The 21,115-nt window shown below is 39.8% G+C and overlaps 2 protein-coding genes across 6 annotated transcripts; both read right to left on the bottom strand.

The window, feature by feature from the left end:
• Positions 1-699: 699 nt before the first annotated feature.
• On the bottom strand, positions 700-2,508 carry LOC131335792 (transcription factor MYB1-like). Of its 2 annotated transcripts, none has more exons than XM_058371301.1 (3): positions 2,092-2,508; positions 1,833-1,968; positions 700-1,425 (listed from the first exon to the last, which is right to left on the bottom strand). In XM_058371301.1, the coding sequence occupies exons 1-3, from the start codon at positions 2,219-2,221 to the stop codon at positions 858-860; spliced, it is 834 nt and encodes a 277-aa protein (XP_058227284.1). In that variant the 5' UTR covers positions 2,222-2,508; the 3' UTR covers positions 700-857. The 2 variants fall into 2 exon arrangements, with proteins under 2 accessions (XP_058227284.1, XP_058227285.1); XM_058371302.1 differs by having other exon boundaries at positions 1,833-1,962.
• A 4,013-nt stretch (positions 2,509-6,521) lies between these two features.
• LOC131335791 (uncharacterized) lies at positions 6,522-19,333 on the bottom strand. 4 transcript variants are annotated; one of them, XM_058371297.1, is made up of 18 exons: positions 18,803-19,333; positions 17,679-18,078; positions 17,519-17,590; positions 17,368-17,430; positions 17,047-17,223; positions 16,434-16,791; positions 16,183-16,361; positions 15,344-16,096; positions 14,443-14,727; positions 13,112-13,267; positions 12,233-12,666; positions 11,405-11,885; positions 10,658-10,969; positions 9,299-10,112; positions 9,124-9,182; positions 8,198-8,683; positions 7,510-7,548; positions 6,522-6,974 (listed from the first exon to the last, which is right to left on the bottom strand). In XM_058371297.1, the coding sequence occupies exons 1-18, from the start codon at positions 19,174-19,176 to the stop codon at positions 6,789-6,791; spliced, it is 5,628 nt and encodes a 1,875-aa protein (XP_058227280.1). In that variant the 5' UTR covers positions 19,177-19,333; the 3' UTR covers positions 6,522-6,788. The 4 variants fall into 4 exon arrangements, with proteins under 4 accessions (XP_058227280.1, XP_058227281.1, XP_058227282.1 ...); XM_058371298.1 differs by having other exon boundaries at positions 16,183-16,349; XM_058371299.1 differs by lacking the exons at positions 16,434-16,791; positions 17,047-17,223; positions 17,368-17,430; ... (1 more) ...; positions 17,679-18,078; positions 18,803-19,333 and having other exon boundaries at positions 16,190-16,329.
• Positions 19,334-21,115: the final 1,782 nt, after the last annotated feature.

Genomic DNA, 21,115 nt, shown 5'->3' with positions numbered 1-21,115 from the left:
AGTCATTCAATAATTATTATTTTTTTAAACTGAGTGGGCCCCGTGGAAAATAAACTCAATCTGATATATGTACGTACTCGATCCAAACTTCCCAAAATTGGACGATCCGAGCTATTTAAAAATGAAAGTTTGGAACTTACACACATCGGATTGAGCTTATTTCTCGCGGGGCCAACTCGTTTTTTTTCTTAAATTATTGAGCAACTTGGATCATCTGTGTGGGACCCGGAGTGGGTCCCACACACGGTCGGTGGCCGGTCACCGACCTTCCCAGTCGGTGACTGTAGTGTTTTCGTTTGATAAATACTTAAATCGTTGTATGTCTCGTGCTTAGTTTCTTCTTCTTTTGCGAATTGGGAAGGGATTTTGAACAACAATTGTACAATAATTGGTTGGGTAAGTTTGTGTCCTGTGCATTTGTTTTAATTTGTGTAAGGGAAATGACAAAACGACATTTATACTGAGGTAGCAATTAATATTTTTGAAATATATATAAGCCGAGTGTTTTTTTTTGGTGCGGTAATGAAGAGTGGTCTTCAGACCAGCTTGCGCGCACCACATGATTAATCTTTCCAGCCCCCCACTAGCCTTTACTAACCCAAAGAGTTTTTACCCTTGGGCTTTTCGCAGTGCTGGAGAGTTGAACCTGGGACCTCGGGATGGTAAGTCCCTCCGTCCTGGCTGATCAACCAACTGCACCAGCCCTTGGGGTTAATATTAACCGAGTGTTATTCCAATATTGTGAAATCATGAAAACAAAGAGAAAATTAAGAGGGTAAAGGAAAGAATTCCCTACCGAAAATTACTAGTATGGAACACCATTGACATGCATGACATGAAATGGCACAGTGACTTTCCTAATGTCCATCGCCATTCCATTCATCTTCTTCTAACTCCAGAAAAGAAGCCACCCTCTTCAGCTCCAAATCCAAACTCGGTTGGATTAATTGGACACCTTTCATCTCATTTGCGTCTACAAATCCATCTTCTGACTGCAGAGAGAGAATACGATTATCGTCGCCCTTAACATGATTAACAATGTCGCTCTTTCCCACATTCATTTGCCCGCACTGAGCGTGAGGGAAATCCACCACAGGTACGAAAACGTCGCCAAAGTCGACTTCCATCAAGAAGTTGAAAGAATCATCGTCCAACGGGACTAGGTTTTCATTTTGTACTGATGTCAGCTGAATTTCTTGAGGCGGGATTAATGGAGTTTTGGAGCATTTAACAGAATTGTAAGTTTGGGCTTTCACTTGATCAGGTTTCTCAATGGGCTTGGTCTCCTCCTCGGGTTTGGTTTGGGGTAGTTTGATGGGCAGCTTTGATTTCTTGTCGTGAGACTTCTTGGCTAGGTTTGTGTTCCAGTAGTTCTTGATTTCATTGTCGGTTCGTCCGGGCAGTCTCTTAGCTATCAATGCCCACCTGTGAGGAATAACTCGCAAAAACATATATATGCTAATGAAGTAGAAAATGAAACCGCTATCACCAAGCCATATATTATCTATTCTTCTCACAATTACGGCAATGTGATCTACGAAGCCGCAACATGGAACGATAGCAATTATGTTATCTGCCTCTATATCTTTGGCATGGTTTTTAGTCAAGAGATTTACGCGCGCTAGCATACACGGCTTTGGCAAAATAGCCATTCTAACCATAGAATTAAACTCCAAATTAAGTCTTCACCATTTATGCTTGATTGCTGGTTAATTCTTCAAAAAGAGGAGTACTCATGCATTCTAAACCTAGAAGAGTTCTTGAGATGCAATTAAACATAGACTTTTGGTGCTTACTCAAGCAAAAAAAAAGAGGAAAGAGACATCACATACCTATTGCCAAGAAGACTATGGAGTCTAATGATGAGGTCCTCTTCATCGGCAGAGATTTCGCCTCTCTTTATATCCGGCCTCAAGTAGTTTAACCATCTGAGCCTGCAACTCTTCCCGCACCTCTTCAAACCTTCAACTCAAGATTATAACCACAAAATAAAAATTCTAGTTAAACCGTGTTTGGATCATGAATTAAGTACAGAAAAATGGTACAAATTAAAAAACAAAGATACAAGTTTAGAGTCTGAATTAATATTACCTGCTTTTTGAGCAACACTTCTCCATCTTCCTTGTCCATGGGTTTTGATGAAGTTGATGAGGATTTGATCTTCTTGCAAAGACCAAGCTCCTCTGTTCACTCCTTTGGCACAACAAGGACTCCTACCCATTTTCTCTAGCGTACTACTTTTTCATTTTTCTCATTGCGCTCAATCAATCTATTGGTGTACTCTACAATCTTTCCACTTCTGCTCTATATATTATTAATATACTTGCGTACTTCTTTTTGTTATAGCCAGATGTCCAGGCTAGCTTGCACAAACCTCGACTAATTCCGAGGCCATGAAGTTAACAACTAGACAAATCCTCCAATGGCTCAAAAATTTAGAATGTTTAGCCTCCACATGCTCATGCATGGAAGACAAACTCCTACTGATTTTTCTCCAAATTCCTTGTGGTTAACTAATATAGCATACTTGGAAAATTAATTGTATGGTACGGGTTTTTTGATACCTTACGCGAGTGGTTGGGGGTACATTATTGTAGGACTAATTTTTATTTTTTTTTGATTGGCAATGATTGTACGACTATATTGAATGACATCATATGGGACAAATACACCTAGCACTGAAGTTTTGGCACTCAGCACAATATGGAATGGAATTTCACTTTCCTTCTCGTGAAGGTAGGCACACAGCCAAATCAAGTAGGAGTATAGTTTTTTTTTGTTTGGTAAAGGAAAAAAAAAACCTACCGAAGAAAAACCTATACTTGATTTTTCCGGTAAAAAAAAGAAATCAAAGTAGAGGTTGTACTCTCGTATTTGTGTTTGTCAATTTCCATTTCCGTTTTTCGTAGTGGTCATTTCACTTGTGTACGTTGTTCGCATAACGAAGAAGAGATTTGGGATTCAAGTCTATAGAGATATATAACGTCATACACTCTTTGATTGTTTATCCACTTGTTGGCCCAAAGAGCAACCTAAGAGGGGGGTGAATTGGGTATCTCAAATATAACGCGGAATTTTAAAAACTAATTGCAATCTATTCAACCACAATTCCAATTTCAATGATATACTATTCTACTCATGCAATATTGATATGCAAAACTAAAAATAAAGAGAGTAGGGAAGAGAGAATCAAACGAAAGGATTTATAGTAGTTTGGTCCGCAACTTCACAGCCTAATCCACTCCCCAAGTGTCCAACTCGGGATTTGCTGCACTATCTCTAATAGTTACAATCTTTTAGCTTTACGGGTGCTAGACAACCTTTACAACGAGCAATCTATCCCCAGTCGCTCCGACTAATTTTGACTCCGGTGCTAGTCACACCTAATCCAACTAGTTTTGACTCCGGTGCTAATAACACCTAACTCTCAAGTGATTTTCTCTCCAAAACCACTCACAAAAAGATGAACTCTCACAAGAGTATGAATAAGGGTGTACAATCCCTTTTACAATAAAGATCAAAATAAGAGCTCTCTCATACAAGTGTAAAATTATCGAGTTGAAGAATAGAGTATGAAGAGATTGATGTATTCTTTGAAATATTTCTCTGAAGCTATGTTGTGTAATCCTTACTTCCCTTTATATACTCCAAGAATGCAATCAGCACATCAATTGCTTCCATCCAAATTCCGCTAGCCGTTGGGACAATCTTCTAGTCAACAAAAATGCAGCCAGTCAATTTCTTATTTCGATTTCTTTTCTGCAGTAGCCGTTAGAGATAATTAAGCCTCCAATTAATCTTCAATCTTTCTCATTGATTAGCATTTTGCTTTCCATAAAATCCCTTGTAGCCAATTAAAAAATAGGATAAGATTTGTCCTTCATCTTTCTCCTTTCAATTTATCTTGACCATTGAAGATAGTGATTTGGTGTTGCAATATTCCCATGTGCACTTCAACCAAATCCTACAAAATAAACATTAAGGTATTCCAACTATCACAATATTAATTAAATTTTTTTTCAATAAAAATATATTTTGTTATCATCAAAATCAATAAGGTATTCCATAGAAACCTTTGGGTTAACACCACTAATTGACCTTAACCCCCACTGATGTAAACAAGACAAAAGGAAGAGTTTATAAAAATAAAAATAATAAAAGAAGAAGAAGAAGAAGAAGAAGATAAATCTCACTTACCTCTCCTAATGTATGACAAATGCAAAGACATTCCCTAAGATTTTTGAAATGACACTACTCTCCCACGGTGATAAGCTACTGATATATATATATATATATATATATATATATAGTAGTTTCTATTTTGTTGGACTTATTTTTCATTTTAATTTCTTTCTTCTCTCTTTTGTATTTTTCCATTCTTTTTTTTTCACGCTTTTGTATTTTTCCTTCCATAGTGAGCTTTCTGATAAATTGTGAGAATGAGAAAGAAAGAAGACTCTATCGTTGTTTTTACTTGGAGTGAAATTTATTCACGGAGCAGCGCAATCACAGCTGTTCATTCCCGCAATCAATGATTGAGATTCGTTTTCAATTTTGACAAGTCATAATTGGTTGTCAATCCAAACTGTCCAAAAACTTTGGATGCGCGCGATTAGGCTCCGTAAATCCTTCTTTAGAGAAAGCTCTATAATGGCATATATACAACCCCTAATGTGTAAATCACAAAAAGTTAAAGTCTTAATTTGTAATAAAAATATATATATTGAAAGTTGCTAGTTAATTCACCGATAAGTTTGTAGAAGTGATTCTGAACAAAAAGGAGAAGGTGAAATTTTAGTTTGCAATTGATATTTTTGGTAAACATATATTTGTAATTCTTTGTATGAATAGGTAACTTTCGTGAATCAATAATTCTAAAATCACATCTCAACACACACGCACTTACACACCTACACTCACATGAAAAGCAGGTTCTGCACGCATTAGAGATGAGAGACGGGTCCCGTACACACTAAAGGCACACACTAGACATCTCTAATGTGTGCGGAACCCGTCTCTCATGTGAGTTTGTGTTTAAAGGTGTATGTTTGGGTGGGGTACTAGCAAAATTGAACCTATGACGCACAACTTGTTTACCAGGAAAAAAAAAAAAACATTCGAAATATTTAAACGAGAAATTGGGCACAAAATCTCCACGTGATAAAAATGGTCATAATCAACTGTGTTTATTGGAAATGGCCCCACTGTTGGACCAACCTCTCTGTCACTGCAAATTCCCATCACAACCAAATCGAAATACGGAATACAAGTAGAACTCACATTTGCCACTGCCGCAGTGTTCATCTCCTGGTCCTCTCTTTATAGGAGAGCCCGTCGTGGGCGATTTGGAATTCAGGGTTATGGATAAATTTTAAAATTTGTTGTGGACTAACCTATTAACTCTTTCATTAACACCACTCCTTCAATAACCTCATTGATGTATACAATGTTTTTTTTCTCGGCATTGATGGATACAATGTTGACCAAACAAAACAAAAAAAAAGTAGAACCCACTTTTGTTCGTACAATATATGCCAATGTGCCTGCAGCTGGTAGCACAGGTCTGTTTCTGGGTTGTCTTTGTTCCACACAGTTCGGAGAAACCCCATCTCACAGCCACCAAAATTACGAATCAGTTTGTCATTCGACCACACTAGCATTTGCCAAGGTATCATGACCCCTTCTTATGTAACATGTTTGTATAAACATGTGCGTCCTGTTTTAAGTGAGTCCCGCTAGTATCCTCCGAGTCTTGTAACGATTTCAAGATTAATGAAATTTTTTTTTGGTAAACAAAAAAAAAAAGTGGGTCCCGCTAGTAGCGGTAAGTTTATGGTCTCTAAAAATTAGTTGAGATGCACGTAAGGTGACCCGGATCCCCGTTAGTGGATTTAAGTATTATAATCCTCTTATGCCGCGCTTGATTGATTAGACTACTATTGTATGAGGGACTAGCGTATCCAACATGACTATAGTGAGGAGATATGTACCAAATTTCCCATTCTGTTAGTTGCACTAGAAGAACCCCAGGTCCGTAGGATATTGTCTAAATGAACCCGACAATACATGGAACCACAAGCACGAGAGCACAGGCTCAGTTCACTCCCTCAAAACACGAGTTACACTTGAGTTATAACCAAAAGGATCGACTCTATGGAGTTGTAGTAGTCCTCACGCACCAACAATGGGTCATAAAAAGCATTTGATCTGAGATTCAACTCTCACCCGAGTACTATTAATCCCTGTGTTAGACCATTTTAGCATGACTTCGTCCATGTTTTAAATGGGTCTCCTGTTAGTAGATGGTGGAATTGATTGTCTCAACTAGTTATTGGATACCCGAGTTGTCAAGAGCAAAACCAAAATGGTTGTATTGACAGGTTCTATCTCGTCTGTTTTATTGGCCACGTTAGATCAAATTCATCCCCTTTTTCAGCAGTCCAATTTTTCCTCACTAACCACACGCACTATGCAACGGGGAGCATAACACTAACTTGTAACATCAACAAGAACCACAAGCGAAAAGAAATGCCGTACAGCTTTATATAATGTCCAAACCAATTTTTACACGGAACTTGATCCAAGTCCTACGATGTCATAAACAGACTGAGTACCAAGTTTCACAGTACCTATATACAGAACTATAAATGTCTACGGTACCCAGCAGATCTTCAACAACACTTCAACCGCCTCTTAACTCCATTGGTGGTCTTTTTGAAAGCACGGTGGAATTGCTCCAAATAAACCTCGACAATGATAAAAATTTATGGCAATAGATGGGGTGGATTCTACAACAAGGTAGTACATAAAGGATTCGCAAAGTAATGCTCTCGGGAAATCATCTTTGATTTCTTCAATCTACTACCAAGAAGACTAGCCAGTATAGAAGGGGCCTCACCATACGTAGTCTCGTGCATCTTGCGCACGATGATATGATTGTCCATAATCATCAGTTTTAACAGACTTCTGCAGCTCTGAGAAATTCAAAATCAATTATAAGCATTCATCCCATTACGACAAAACTCTAGGAAAGCGCTTTTCTGGTCTGGAGAGAGAGGTGACATGACGTCATTTCTCAAGAACCAAACAAGTTGAGCAGTCAGGAAAAGTGGCAAAAAAGTGAAATATGCAGTAATTTCAGAACACTTCTGCAGAGAATGATAGAATTCTGTCTGGGGTGCGGGGTTATTATGCAACTCTTCCCTCTCTTTGCGTTCTGTGAAACAATTTATATTCTCTGTCGCCGTAGATATAAGAGGCACCATTACCGTGAAATATACTAGTTTCTTTGTTTCATTCATCTGTTGTCAAATTATAAATGTTGCAACTACAGGGTCAGACTTTATGTCATTGGGATGTTCCATGACCAAGAAAACCAAGCCAAGCCATGAAGTACATATAGCCATATAGTCACCAAAAAGTAGGATTAACATAAGTTTCAGTCAGTTCAAAAAAACACATATAAGTTCAGTTACCATTTTTTTTTCAGTTACCATATTTCGAGCATACCTGAGGATTCAATACGCTAATCCGATTGATGATACCCTCCTGCAACAAGGAACCGATACGTCAAAATTGTGAACTGTGGAAGCTTTACACATTTTTAAAATGAACTAACTCCTTCAAGCACAAGCTATCCATTATACAGTTACAACGTTTCTAATAATAAGAATAAAGTTGAAAGATCAGAAAAACTAAGTTTTGGGGTCGTTAACTTTGCAACTTTCAAATTCTATGGTTGATTGCCTCTTAGAAGATTAATTTTGTTATGGCTGATAACAAAGCAAATATTGGATGTTACCACTGGCAGCACCTACCACAACATTTAGCCCATTATTACACATTAAAGAAAGCACACTAACAAAAACTTTTAGAAGATGATGAAGAAGAAAAGTCTACTCTAAAATGTCAATCATCCTTTCAGAATCTATCTAATCAACTGAAAACAAAAAGGAAAGTAACAGCTAAACCAGAAGAAAAAAAATGCACCACCACTCTAATTTTAAGAAAATCTAAATCTAATACACACTACTGGAAAATCGTTTATGCAGCCACCAGCTAATAGCAGCATCAACACCAAAAGTAGTACACTTCCTAAATCCCAAGCAATTTGAACACTTTCAAATTTACTGAAACAGATGACAATTTATAGGTAAATGACAACGCATCCCAAAAGCTTATGTGCAAAAGCACTTACCTCTAATATCCCCGGATTTTGCATCACAATACCAAGAACACGACGTACAAGTCCCTTGTGAACAACCGTGTTGATTGTACCATCGCCATTCACCCAAGGTAATATTGGTGCACACAAATCAAAATCATCAGAACAGAACCCAAAGGTTTCCCCCTCGTGACCATTTCCCTGGGCTATAACTTTTGCCTGCTTCCAGCCTTCAGACTTTTTGCTGCCCCGCATTTCACTAGATGGATGATAAACCTCTTCAGGAAGATTTAGGATGGTGACTTTGTGCACTTCATCAGAGTCCATGCTTAAATCCTTTGGTACATTAGCACCATGATCTTCAAGATTTTCAGTAGAAGGATTCACTTGCCCATTATCACTTTTAGTATATGCCGGTAAGGAAACCTCGAGATCTTGATTACAGTTGGCCATTGAGGTCAAAAAATACTTGGACCGGTACAAGGAATCTACAATGTGTACAGAATCATAGGCATTAACCTGCATCAAAAGCAGGAGTATATTAGGATCGTCAAACGTGAAATATAATGTTTATCACAGCAAAGGTGGTGATGGTTAAAAATCATCGATTGAAGCTTCTCAAGGACAAAGCTTATGGCAACGTTCCAAAAGATAATCTCCTCTTTTTATCCATACAGGATGAAATCATTATCTTCCAAAAGCAACTGAAAGAACCTTGCCGAAATCATTTCCAAATTCATAGTTGGCACTTGGCAGCTAGACTATTATGGTGCCACTGAACTAACTTGTCATCAGTGATGCTAGACAAATGGAACACATGCGTCTTCAAAGGGGCATTGGAAGTAAAATAAACCATTAATGCAGCTCTTATATACCACACTTGACAATACCACAAACCCTTAATGCTAGGAATTTAAATCTAGAGGTTTACAAGCAAAGTTCTTTAAAATATGACCGACCTTTAAAGCTCGCCCAAATGCTTCCAGTACCTCAACAATTAGTTCTTGGATATTTTCCCCTGGAAACACACACCAATACACAATCATGACACTAACTAGGTCTTCCCAAAGTTGAAAGCAAACAAGCACAGAACACAGACAATACACGAATCCATATAGGAACCACATTGCATACCCTCCATGTTTATGACCTGGGAGACTTCTTCCATGCTCAAACCTTGGTCACCTGCCTTCTGAATAGCCGAGTAAACATTCCTAAAGAGCTCAGGATAAAAAGAACACGTTTTTTGCTGATCAGTTGGTAAAGCCATCAGACGTGCAGCATAGCTTGTCATAGTTTCCCATTCTGACTCACCGGCAGCAACTGCCGTAGGAATGCTGCTCCCCTCATAAAGGATTTCCTTGATATGGTCCGAAGGAAATGCAGTGGCCCCAATATTTACACTGGAAGACTGAATGACTTGGTCATTTTCACCCGAAAAAGGCATCCCACTATGGTTATTACCATCTTTGAACAAATCCATAGTATCACTTGTTGAAATTGTTGCCCTGCTTATAGTTAATATAATACCAGGAAAACCTTTTCCTCGGCGAGGGATGAGCTCACCTTCTCCGCAAGAGATGATCTCACCTTCTCCAGCCAATGAAGACTTCAATTTCTTAGCCCTCTCACCACTGCAAAATTCACTACTATCAAATTTCCGCTTCAGTATTCTCAAGTCTTCAGCCTCTCCAACACCTTCATCTGGCAGGCATGGTGAGATTAACCACTCTCCAGATGAAACTAGAGCACACAAATGGAAAACGTCCCCACATTGTAACTCAGCAGTGATATCAATCCCGTCTTCCATCGGTTCTTTTTCTTTTTCCTGGAGCCAACTAGCAAACTTAGCAGCCCTATTTCCAGTATTAGTTGGAAAGGGAGATGAAGAAATACTCTGCAGAAACTGTTGAGAAAGTATGAAGGGATTACCTCCACTACCGCCAACCTGCCCAAGATAGATATGCACAAACTTGAGAGCAAAACACATAGAAAGCACTAGTATTAGACAAGCAGAGGTGCAAAGACAAATTGGTACAGCTGAATGAAGCAACTAAATTATACTGAGAGAGAGAGAGAGAGAGAAGGTGCTACTCAAGTCTAAACCCATCTCCCAAGTCACCACCCAACAAGCCTTCCTTCGAAAAATGAAATATCTCATTCAAACCTACCCACCATGACATTTTAAGGGGGGGGGGGGGGGGAATGCCACCAGGAAACACATTATTCAAATTTACTGTTCTTTATTTTTGAAGAGGCAAATTACATGAGATGTGATTCATGTGAACCATACAGTTCATGGTATACCAAGTATGGAGTACATTGGTAAATGATAATAAGTTACGCATATAAATGTGGAAACTAAAAACGCCCTAGCCAAAATGTAAAGTTCTAGTTGCTGCTTATTGCTTTTTTACGTAAATTTGAAGAATTAAGATTGATGACCCAATGCACATCCATATCGAACCTGATAATTGGAGGTACAAAACTTACCATAATTTTCTTCTCTCTAAGGTAGTTAAAGGCAGCAAAAAGATCATGCTCAGAATATCGCCGCAACGTTTCAGCTAGCAAATTCGGCACCTCTGGAGCTGTTGAGGTGCTCAGAAAGACGAGCTTAAATAGCTCTGCAGCATTCGAAACCGCTACTGATTCATGTGCCCATCTACTAACACTACTCCCTTCATGCAAAAGCTTACTATACTTTTGAGGAAGGCGACGACGTCTAGATCTCCGAGGACAAACATTATTCCCACCACCGTGTTTGCGAATATCCTCACTAACTGGTCCCGATCCCAAGTGATCCTGCAAACAGAAATGCTAAACAAATTAAATAGATAATTATAATTATAATATGCAGCTGACTCAACAAAACCTCAAAAGAATGCAACTATTCTGATGCCCAAAGCCACCTTACAGGCAGTTGATGCAAAACTACCGAAGAAAAGAAAAACTATCATACCAACATCCTTGGATCTATGCCCCATCATAATTGACGATGCAACCGAGTTTAAAGGAAACCATAAGATGTATAGATTATCCATTACTAGAATGTAGAAGACTCACCGAGTCATCTACCGTCTAAAATATATGAAGAAAACCACTCAATTTCATACTCGAATTGTTCGCCAAATTTCTTGATTGACTAATCATCACTACTCAAGTCATGACTGAAACAACTGACCATGCATAATATTTACAGAAAAACTAGTTCATGTTTGAAAGGAATGTTTCACTCACATGCCCTCCAGCATCCATATTTAGTTCTGACCATTCCACCGGTACAGACCTAGCTCTTTTAGAGGCGTCCAGTTTAGCAATCCTTTTGTAATGGAGAACCTCATCAAGCGCTACCTTAATACATACGTCATCAAAATCATCCCATTGTCCCTCAAAATACATATCTTCACTATGTTCATCATTACAAGAGAGACTCCTGTGAAGATTTTTCCCAAACAAGGAATCCCCAACTATCCCTCTACAATCACCATGGCTTAATGACTTATTTTGCAATTTATCCAGATGTTTGGCATATCGTTCACCGAGCATGTTACAAAGTCTCAATACAGCTTTTCTAAACTTTAAATCACTGTTCAATAGTGCCATTCTCCTTTTGCAGGTGGCAGGAGGAGCTGGAAGATCCCGAAGTGAAGACCAATCTGTGCAATGAAAGTTTGCCCCAAGAGCAGCCCGATATCTTACATATTCTATCACCAATTGCCTGAAGAGAAATTCATAATAGTCAGACATCATACTAACGGCATACCATACAAAAAATCATGTTGTAAAATAACTGAATGCAGAATCAAGTAGACACAAACATTCCACCTACGTGGAAAAAGAAAAAAGAAGCAACCATGCCCAAAAAAAAAGAAGCAGCACAAATGTCGCCACACCCTCCACCCCAACATCTCCACCAGAAGAAGAAAAAAAACCCGTAGGTAAATGGTTGAGGATACAAAGATAGAAATATCTTGCAAACTTGCACCTCCACTCCCTATCTGATACTGTCACTTAGGGAAGGTTGTTATTGGTGACAGCTGATGAGATTCTTTTTCTTTTATTTACCTTTCAGCCTTTTCCGTCCACGAAAACTTTCTTTGACGTGTTGACTTAATACTTGAAAAGGCACATTCATGAATAAACGAGTGATGCTCCACTTCTTCCTTTGACTCTACCTCCTCTATTGCCTCCATACGATCTCCATCTTGAAATGTATGTAAATGACTGTCCTCTCCTGAAGAGGCTACAGGGGCATTTTGTCCATCTAGGAACTGATCATCAGTATCGGTCTCTCTACCAAGCCCCTGTCCACTTGTTTTTTTATCTACAATGCCAATTTTTTTACGCCTTGATGACCTTCCTTCTGAAGTGTTTTTTCTTTTTCGTGAAGATGAAACATGCCTTTTCTTTTGTGGCTGAAACTCCTCCCCTCTGGCATCTGAACCTCCCTGAAATCTTGCAAGTCGTTTTTGCCGCTTATCATAGTAGACACGAAGCACCTGTAAGTCACAAATTCTCAAATGACAAAGAGAACTAAATAACCAACATCTCAACATTTTCACCCCAAATCCTTTCTATTAAAAAATTGAAAAGTATATATCTTAAAAACACCTAGAAGACCAAAGGCTGGGTAAATAATCAATAGCCATAAAAGTACTCTAACTAGCAGAGTGCTATAGAAGTAAAAGGACCAAAACACTGCAGTTATGTTAACTACAGAAACCAACTTCCCAGAGACAACTATTATAGTGAAGTCAAAAAGCTTTCCCGACTCCAATAAAGTAACAAAATAAAGTATAAAACCCCAAAACCAAAAATCACTTGAGTGCACTGATGATTAAGTGAACATAAATATGATGAGATGACTCAAACCTATTGAATGGATACTATAGGTCTTCTAAGGAAAAGCATATATTAGTCGAGGAAACTCAAGTAGAGACTAACCTGCTCTAATGTCAAATTAAGATCTTCTGCAATCTTCTCACACTCTTTGAATGGAAGTTTTTTATTTAAATCATCATTCACAACACGCTTGAGAAGCTCCGCACGCTGATCTGCTGTCATAACCCTGACCGAGGCCCATGTCCGCCAAAGAAATACCTGAATAAAATATTTTATGACTTCATACTTAAAGCAGAAGAAACTAAAGAAAATTAATACGACAGCGAGGAACTTGAATGCAGATAATAATTGAGACATATATCCATACATTTCACATAATCATCAGATGCAACCAAATTCAGAGGCGCATAGTTGTTAAAAGCGATAGGCGCAGGAAGGAGCCAAAGGTCATTTGAGGTCTAAGTTCAAAGCAAGGTGCGCATTGTAGAGAAAAAAATAGCAAAGACATAGATGATTCAAGGTTCAAACAAAAGCAAATTGAAACAACAAATCATAAACATGAAACAAGAAAATATGAAAAGCATCTACCCATCTAAAGGTCATGAAAGCATCTACCAAATGTTTTGTTCGCACATTCTTAGATATATGCTAAATAGGCAAATATCAATAAAATGAAAAGCAAGTTAAAGCTAAAGATCATTCTTTTCTTATACAGCAACTTAAAAAACACAATAAAAGAGGAGAAATAAAACAAGAAGAACCCTTGCTCCCAGCTGAAGAAGAAAAGAATAAGAAGACGAGAAGAAGGGAAGAAGAGAACAAGAAGAAGGAGAATAGAAGAGGAAGAAGAAGAGAACCTGAAGATCACATGTGAAACCAGGTGAAATCAATATCTTTCTTCTTAATTACCCTCAAATAAGAAGGAAACATTCCTCCAAAACAACACTAACAAACACAAACACAAATGCAATGAGAAATGGAATTCAATTCAGAGCATACGACTAAGGAAACTAGGCTAACAGAGGCAGCCTCTTGGATATGTTTTCCCAGTTGATGAGATACAAAAATAACTAAAGAAAGTGTGGGAGCAGTTGGAAACAGCTTCGCTTTTTGTGAATAAAGGATGCAGCCCACAATTGCAACCATTAATGGACGCTATGGTTTTGCCCCTTCTTAGATGCGTTATTTGATAAACCAAGCAATCAAGAAAATCAGACACATTTCTCTGATTTTGCATAAGAATGGGCTGCACATATTGAAAATTCTGATTATGTAGGAATAGTGAATATTAGGCAGATCTTCAATGCCACACATATGTAAAGATAAAGCCTCAAAGGAGCATGTACACTATAGTTCACAGACAACTTGTCCAGTATCATAGGCAACAACATTAAAGCAACCATTTGAGACAAAACAAGAAATGTTGACTACACCTCGGGAACAGCAGAACCAGGGAATGCATGTAAAGCAGCTTTTGAATCAGCAGCAGCATAACTAAACTCTAACGTGTTCCAGTATTCATCAACAGCTTTTCGGCTTGACAGAATAAAATCATGTCTCACTTGAGGGCGAAGATCGAAAGAAAAGACACCAGACGACGCCATAACTATAGAGACAGGCTCTTCAATGTAAGGCTTAAGTTCCAAAGCATATGTCAAAGTGGCATGTGGGATGTTCGTTATTTCTTCAGAATGCCCATCCCTTTCCAGACGACTCAACTGCTAGAATCCACAGCAACTCCTCAATCTTTATGTAAACATATCAAGCAAAGGCACAAAAGAAACTATATACGAGTATACAATAACATTCTGCATAAACATGAGAGTCCTCCTCTACGCAGAGCAACATAAAGATGTACATGATACAACAAAAATATGCCATCTGCAAACTGTGGTATTTAAGGAAAGAAAAGAATTTAAAGCATCCAAAACATGCGCTAGAAAATATACCGTGCAACTATCTCTAAAATTAGTCGCTAACATGTCTGTATGAATGACCAAAGAATTAGAAAGAACTTAGAAGCAATCAAAATAAATAATACAACATTGACTAAATCTTCATCCTGGAACCACAAACCATAACAGGGCCATTGCATCAAATAAACGGGAAGTATGGCCTCTTTTTAAATTAGCACCTTGATACGCAAGTGTGTTGGTCATGCTACAGTTAAAAGGTTCCTAACCTAATTTCTCAGTTACCTAGAGATTCAACTCTATATCCTCCAGGTGAATCATATTATCATGCAAAACATTTTTAACCATAGAGCACCAGACATGCACAGAGCACTGATTACTATTAAAACATAAAAATTATAGATGGTCAGAAAAGCATCACTTTCAAACGTCGTAATCGGTCAATAATACATGACAGCCGTCCAGTTGCAAGAGTATCCATGAGACTTTTGTATTCCTTGTCAGGAAGATCAGAAAGGCGCAAACCACTTCTACATTTCTCAACCATATCTTCAAACTTCCGAGTGGACCCAACCACTTGCAAGAATAGCTCAACAGGCATGGCCTTAATAGCCGCATCAAGTGCAAATATTTTGCAAGTGCTGTGAGGATTCTTCAGGTCATACCCAGGTTTACCAAATGATAAAGCATCATCCCAACCAGGTGAACCACTGACGTAGCCCCATAGATAGATATGCAGTAGCTTTGTCCGAACCATCTTTGCCAGTACAAACCCATTAGCACGCATGGCTTCCGACCTTTCAGCTTGGTCATCTAATTTTGCACTTTTAAATATTCTCTGGACACCATCTATTACTGGAACAGATTGACCCTTCTTTGATCGGGAGGAGCACTGGGCTCTAATTTCCATATCAAAAGACCTCAGTTTCTCATGAATTTTACCCAATAGTTCAGGGGATACCTCAAGAGATGGTTGCAGAACCACGTCTGTTGTACGGCTGCGACTACAGTTTGTTACGACAGGGACACTAACACGAATGCATTTACAGTGCCCTTCTTCCTGAAGTTTATTCAGAGTGCGGTTTACGGTCTTTCTGTCCATCTTCGTCAGCTTGTCCTTCTCAAGACTCTCAAGCTCCCTCGTTAGTTCAGCTCTTATAATGAATTTCTCCTCCTGTTCAAAGAGAAATGAAACTTAAATAAGTGTATTGAAAACCGAGTAAAATAAAGAAACAAGAGTTGATGGATGATGAGAAAAACCTGCAACCTTAGAAGTATCCACTGCTCCCTTCGTACACTAGATGCAGTCGAAGTGAGACATGGATACTTCTCATATGACCGCCGTCTGCGAGGTGTTGACAAATCAAGGGATGACGTTTCTACAGTAGCAACATTTGATACAGCAACTGCACTCACCACCTGTAGTTCTGCATGAGAAACTATACCACTTAGATTAAAGGCTATATAACCCATTACACTTCTGTAGAAAAACATCATGATGTTGCACTCACCGTTCGATGGAGAAGCATGAGAAAGTTCTGGTTCAATCACTTCTTCATGAGCTTTTCCATCGTATTCAATATTAACATTAGAAGTCCAAAGATCTAACTCCGGGATGGCTTGAGCTGACTTCTCATGACGTGCAAGATTCCCATCAGGTGGATTATAAGTGCCATTTTCATTCGAGACATTTTCTGGCTTACTCACAAATTTATTAGATGCTTCTAGATTGAAGTTCTCAGAAGTCCAAACTCGATAAGCCAGGCCTCTATTGTGGTTTTCTACCTCCAGAGGCATTCCGAACCTAGAGAACATAGTAAGAAGCCGGCGATAGTACTGTTTGTTGTTTATCCCAAGCCTCTTGCAGATCTATACACAGAATTACAAGTATTCATAAGAGTTAGTCAGGCATTTGCAAGAAGGCTTCAGAGACATGTATTAACGAAGCTTCTTCCTAAATTTCCAATCTTAAATGACAGACAACCTTCATTAAAACTTGGATAAGTAAATACAAAGAGTGTGTGGGAAATATGAAAGAACAATCAGGGAATAAAAATTACAAGTGTCAAAATTCGAGAGCACTAAAATATGAAACTAGAAAGGGGAAAAAAATGTACAACACACCTCTGTAATTGTTAACCCTTTTGATCCTTCAGCCGCGACAATACCATATATTTGATGTTCGATTGGAAGCTCCAAGAGCTGTTCAGTGATTTGACCTCTCTTTCCCTCACGTCCGAGAGTTTTAGGCTCAAAAATTTTCGGAGAAAAGCTTTTCAGCAAACGCAGACAGCTGACCTCCTATGATGAAATACAACAGTATTAAGTATCCCTAATGAAGATTTCTCATCTGCAAACTGAGAACTAATTAAGGTGGAGACAATGATATTTAGGCATAGTGCTGAAGTACAATGATGCATGAAATAAAAGTAACTTTATAGTTACCTTCTCGTTCAGTTTTGCGCAGAACTCCTCAACTATACGAGCATCTTTCAGCCTGTTACAGATCTAAGAAGCACATGTACTACAAAAATTCAGTGGAAGATATTTTAAAGGAAAAAAATGAATCTCTAGTTTAAACCGTATAGAAACTTACATTTCTCCAAGCCCTGTGCCCAGTTGTTGTTCTATAACCAAGGTCCCGCTTAATATCTTCCACCAGAAGAATCTTCAGTGGCAAAAACATATCGTCAACAAGATTTGCTTAATGACCTAAATACAGTCAGACGGACCAACAGAAGGTAAATATGAGTCACCTTGTCGCCAGCTTGATCAAGTTTATCGCAAATCGCTTTCAATGCAGGCAGATAATCCTTTACATGCACATCCTCTTTCACACATCCTTCACCAGCGCCGTCACCACTCACAGTATTTACATCCATATTCTCATTAGCCACCATGCGTTTGTCCTCTTTGGTTATTTCAAGTCTTTGTTGACAACCCAAATGCTTTGCATAACGATACAAGTGGAGCATATTGGTATTCACAATAGAACTATTTTTCAGTTCCCCTTCACTGTTAGCTTCTTTGGTCCTCACCAGTGTCGACTGCCTCACAATCAGCCCTCGGCACTCAAGATTCCTCAGCACGTAGAAAATGTTATTCCCCTTGATGCCAAATTCCTTAGCAATTTCACTTTGGGTGATCCCATTTGTTCTGTAAAAACCACAAGATGTCAACAAACAACTCAAAACTATATTCAGTCATTCACAGGTCGGTTTCTCACTTTCTTGCCAATAGCATAGTCACATCTTCCCCTACAACTGACAGGGCTGTCACTTATCTAGATAAATAGTTCAAATACGCAAGTGTACGCAAATTTACCAAAGTTAACATCAAATGATTCACTAATTCCGTTGTTTTCTACTGACAAAACTAGAAGACATGTATCCAGACACACATGTCCCCGCATCAGAATGTCAAAAGAAAACTAGCTTTTTTCACACATCACAAACACAATTAGACCACTTCTTCCTAAATTATTGTTCCTGATATTTTTCATCTTTCCCGAATAAATGTTACTCCTACATTTTTTGGATTGATCATTTATCTCGACAAGAAGAAAAGTGTAGCTGGGCTGTCGATAAGCTCAGAAAAAATCGTTCTCCAATACATTTTTACACTTCCCAATATACTTTCACACACTATTATGCACATAGGAAATTGATATTCGCGCTCTATTTTTGTTTTTTACCGATGGTGCTCCACTTTGTTCATAAAATTACTAGTAACTTCACGTTAAAATTAGAGTTAAAATTAGAGCGTCATCTGTAAAAAGTGGAGCACGAAAATCAGTTTCCTTCACATATTTCAATATACTTTTCTAACCTTAACGACAGTTCAGTCTTTAGCATTATAAAGATTAGGAATCAGGCAAAACCTGGCAATGGCGAGGCGCTCAAGGGCACGACGCTGGGGCCCCGAGATGGCCGCATCGGAGGCCTTAATATCGTAAACCCCAACGAAGCTATCACGGAGATGCTCGGCGGCGACGATCTTCAACCTCAGCCTCTCGCACTCCTCGACCGACTGGATTCTGGGGTCATTCGAGTCGAGCGAGGCGCCTCTGGCTTCGAATTGGAGGCCGGGCACGTTGCGGAGGTTGGCCCAGAGGGCTTGCTTGACGTTGGGGCAGAGGGGGAGGCCGTGGGAGGAGAGAGGGGACTGGAGTTTGGGCCAGAGGGTGGGGAGGGGGAGGCCGGCGGCGCCGAAGGAGCAAATTTCTTCGAGCGCAGAGTGGACGATTGAGTCCATGGGCGGGCAGGAGAAGAGAGCATGAAACAGTTGGTGGTTTTGGGTGAGTGGTTTATGGCGGGGGAGAGGAAGGGAGGAGGTTTTTGCAGAGGGGAGTGGTGGGGGTAGGTTTTAGGGTTCGAGTCTTCACCGTGGAAAAATTTGGGAAGTTGGTGCTACTCTCTGTTTGAATAAAAGAAACGGAAAAAATAATTACGTAGAGGAAAAGGAAAGAAGAAATTGAAGAGAAGATTGAACTAGTAGTTTTTATAACTTTTTTTTGTTTTTGGGGAAATTGAAGGTGCATTAAGCTCCGAGTCCCACTGTTGGCACCGATGGTACCATCCCGAAATCGTACCGACCAGGGTCGCCGGGCTCATTTCGGCTACTAGACGATCGATCCGAGCCGTTCAAAAATTCTATAAAAAAAAATCGACGGGGCCTGCACTGGAATCAACGGCATTCGACGTGTGTGGGTGTAGACACCCCATTCTGGACTGTCCAGATAACGTTATTTGTCGATCTTATATTTCCCCAATGATGATTTTAGTCGAAAACAGTTTAAGGACAAAGGTGTGGTCGAGCTTTGAGCGTCCCGAACCTCTCTCAAACACCTTTCAAAACCCTTCAAACCAGAGCCAAACAGCCCCAGCAAAACCCAATTGGCATACGCCAGTGTCCTGGAGGCGTACGCCAGTTATCTGCCACGTGTCAGTCATCGACCAGTGGCCTAGCTTTTACTGGCGCACGCCATTTACAAGTGGCGCACGCCAGTCAAACCCAGTCAAATCAACTTTATTCAGCAACTTGGGCGGGACTTTTGTGCCACCCTGACGTCGGCTACAGCGTCCCTGATGATTACTTTCGGCAGAGACGTTCCCTCTCTCTCCTACACCCCCCATCAAGGCAAGTCCCATGCATTTAATGCATGGGAGGCTCCAACCTTGCCTTAGCCAGCCAAACAGGCCTTAGCACCTAACTGATCTCAGTCTTCCCCCCCCCTATAAATACCCCCCTTGCATTCATTTGCAAGGGGTTGGCCTCATTAAGAAGTAGAAGCTCTCTCCTTCCTCCTTTCTTGCTCTCTATCCCTTTTTCTTCCATTGAAAGAGAAAAGAAAACAGCCCACTTCCACACACCCTGCTGACATCCAGCCACCATCTAAGCTTCCATCTCCAAGCTTTAAAGTTCAATACCACCTTCAATCCTCAAACAAAAAGGTATACCACCTTTGTGTCCCTTTCTGTTTTTGGCCCCTGAGGGGAACCAGTGAGGCCCAGGCTAGTAAGTAATACTAGTCCTGGCCTCAAACTGGCAAAATACGACAAACGTATGAGGTGATACATGGCGCACGCCAGTAACCATATGCCGTACGCCAGTCATGGTAGAACGAGCACTACTGGCGTGGGGATCATGGATCGTCATTCCTCTTATTTTATCTTTCTGTCAGTCACCCTTGCATGCTAAATAACCAGTTTACCGCTTTCTGTATATTTAGAACTGTTTAGATGTAGTAGTTAATACTCGCTTCTTATCTGCTTAAAAGGCCCCTGGGATCCTTCTGGTCATGCTCCAGAGCCCAGATGATGCAAAAGCCAAGCACTGGATTAGGGTCCAAAGTGCGTACGACAGTCCATGACTGGCGTACGGCAGTTAAAGCTAGGATCCAGTGGCTGGCCCTTTGCATCTTAGTTCAATCCTGGCCTCCTTTCTGTCCCCACATTGTTTAGGGGGTTTCCTGTCTATTTTCAAGGCTTCAAGCCATCTCATCTGTCTGTAAATGTATATATCCTGCTTATTTAACTGCATGGTTTGTCCTGGGTGTGCGCTGGTCCCTTTCCAGAGCCCAGAGGATTGCAAATAAGGACTGTGAAGCTTAACAAGTGGAGTACGCCAGTTATGAGGTGGCGTGCGCATGTCCAATCAGCATGCAGTGGCTCGGCCAGTGCATGCTGACGGA

Source organism: Rhododendron vialii, chromosome 8a (genome assembly GCF_030253575.1).
Source record: "Rhododendron vialii isolate Sample 1 chromosome 8a, ASM3025357v1".
Taxonomy (NCBI): domain Eukaryota; kingdom Viridiplantae; phylum Streptophyta; class Magnoliopsida; order Ericales; family Ericaceae; genus Rhododendron; species Rhododendron vialii.
The sequence above is the reverse complement of the archived record's forward strand: the minus strand, read 5'-3'. Positions and strand labels throughout refer to the sequence as shown.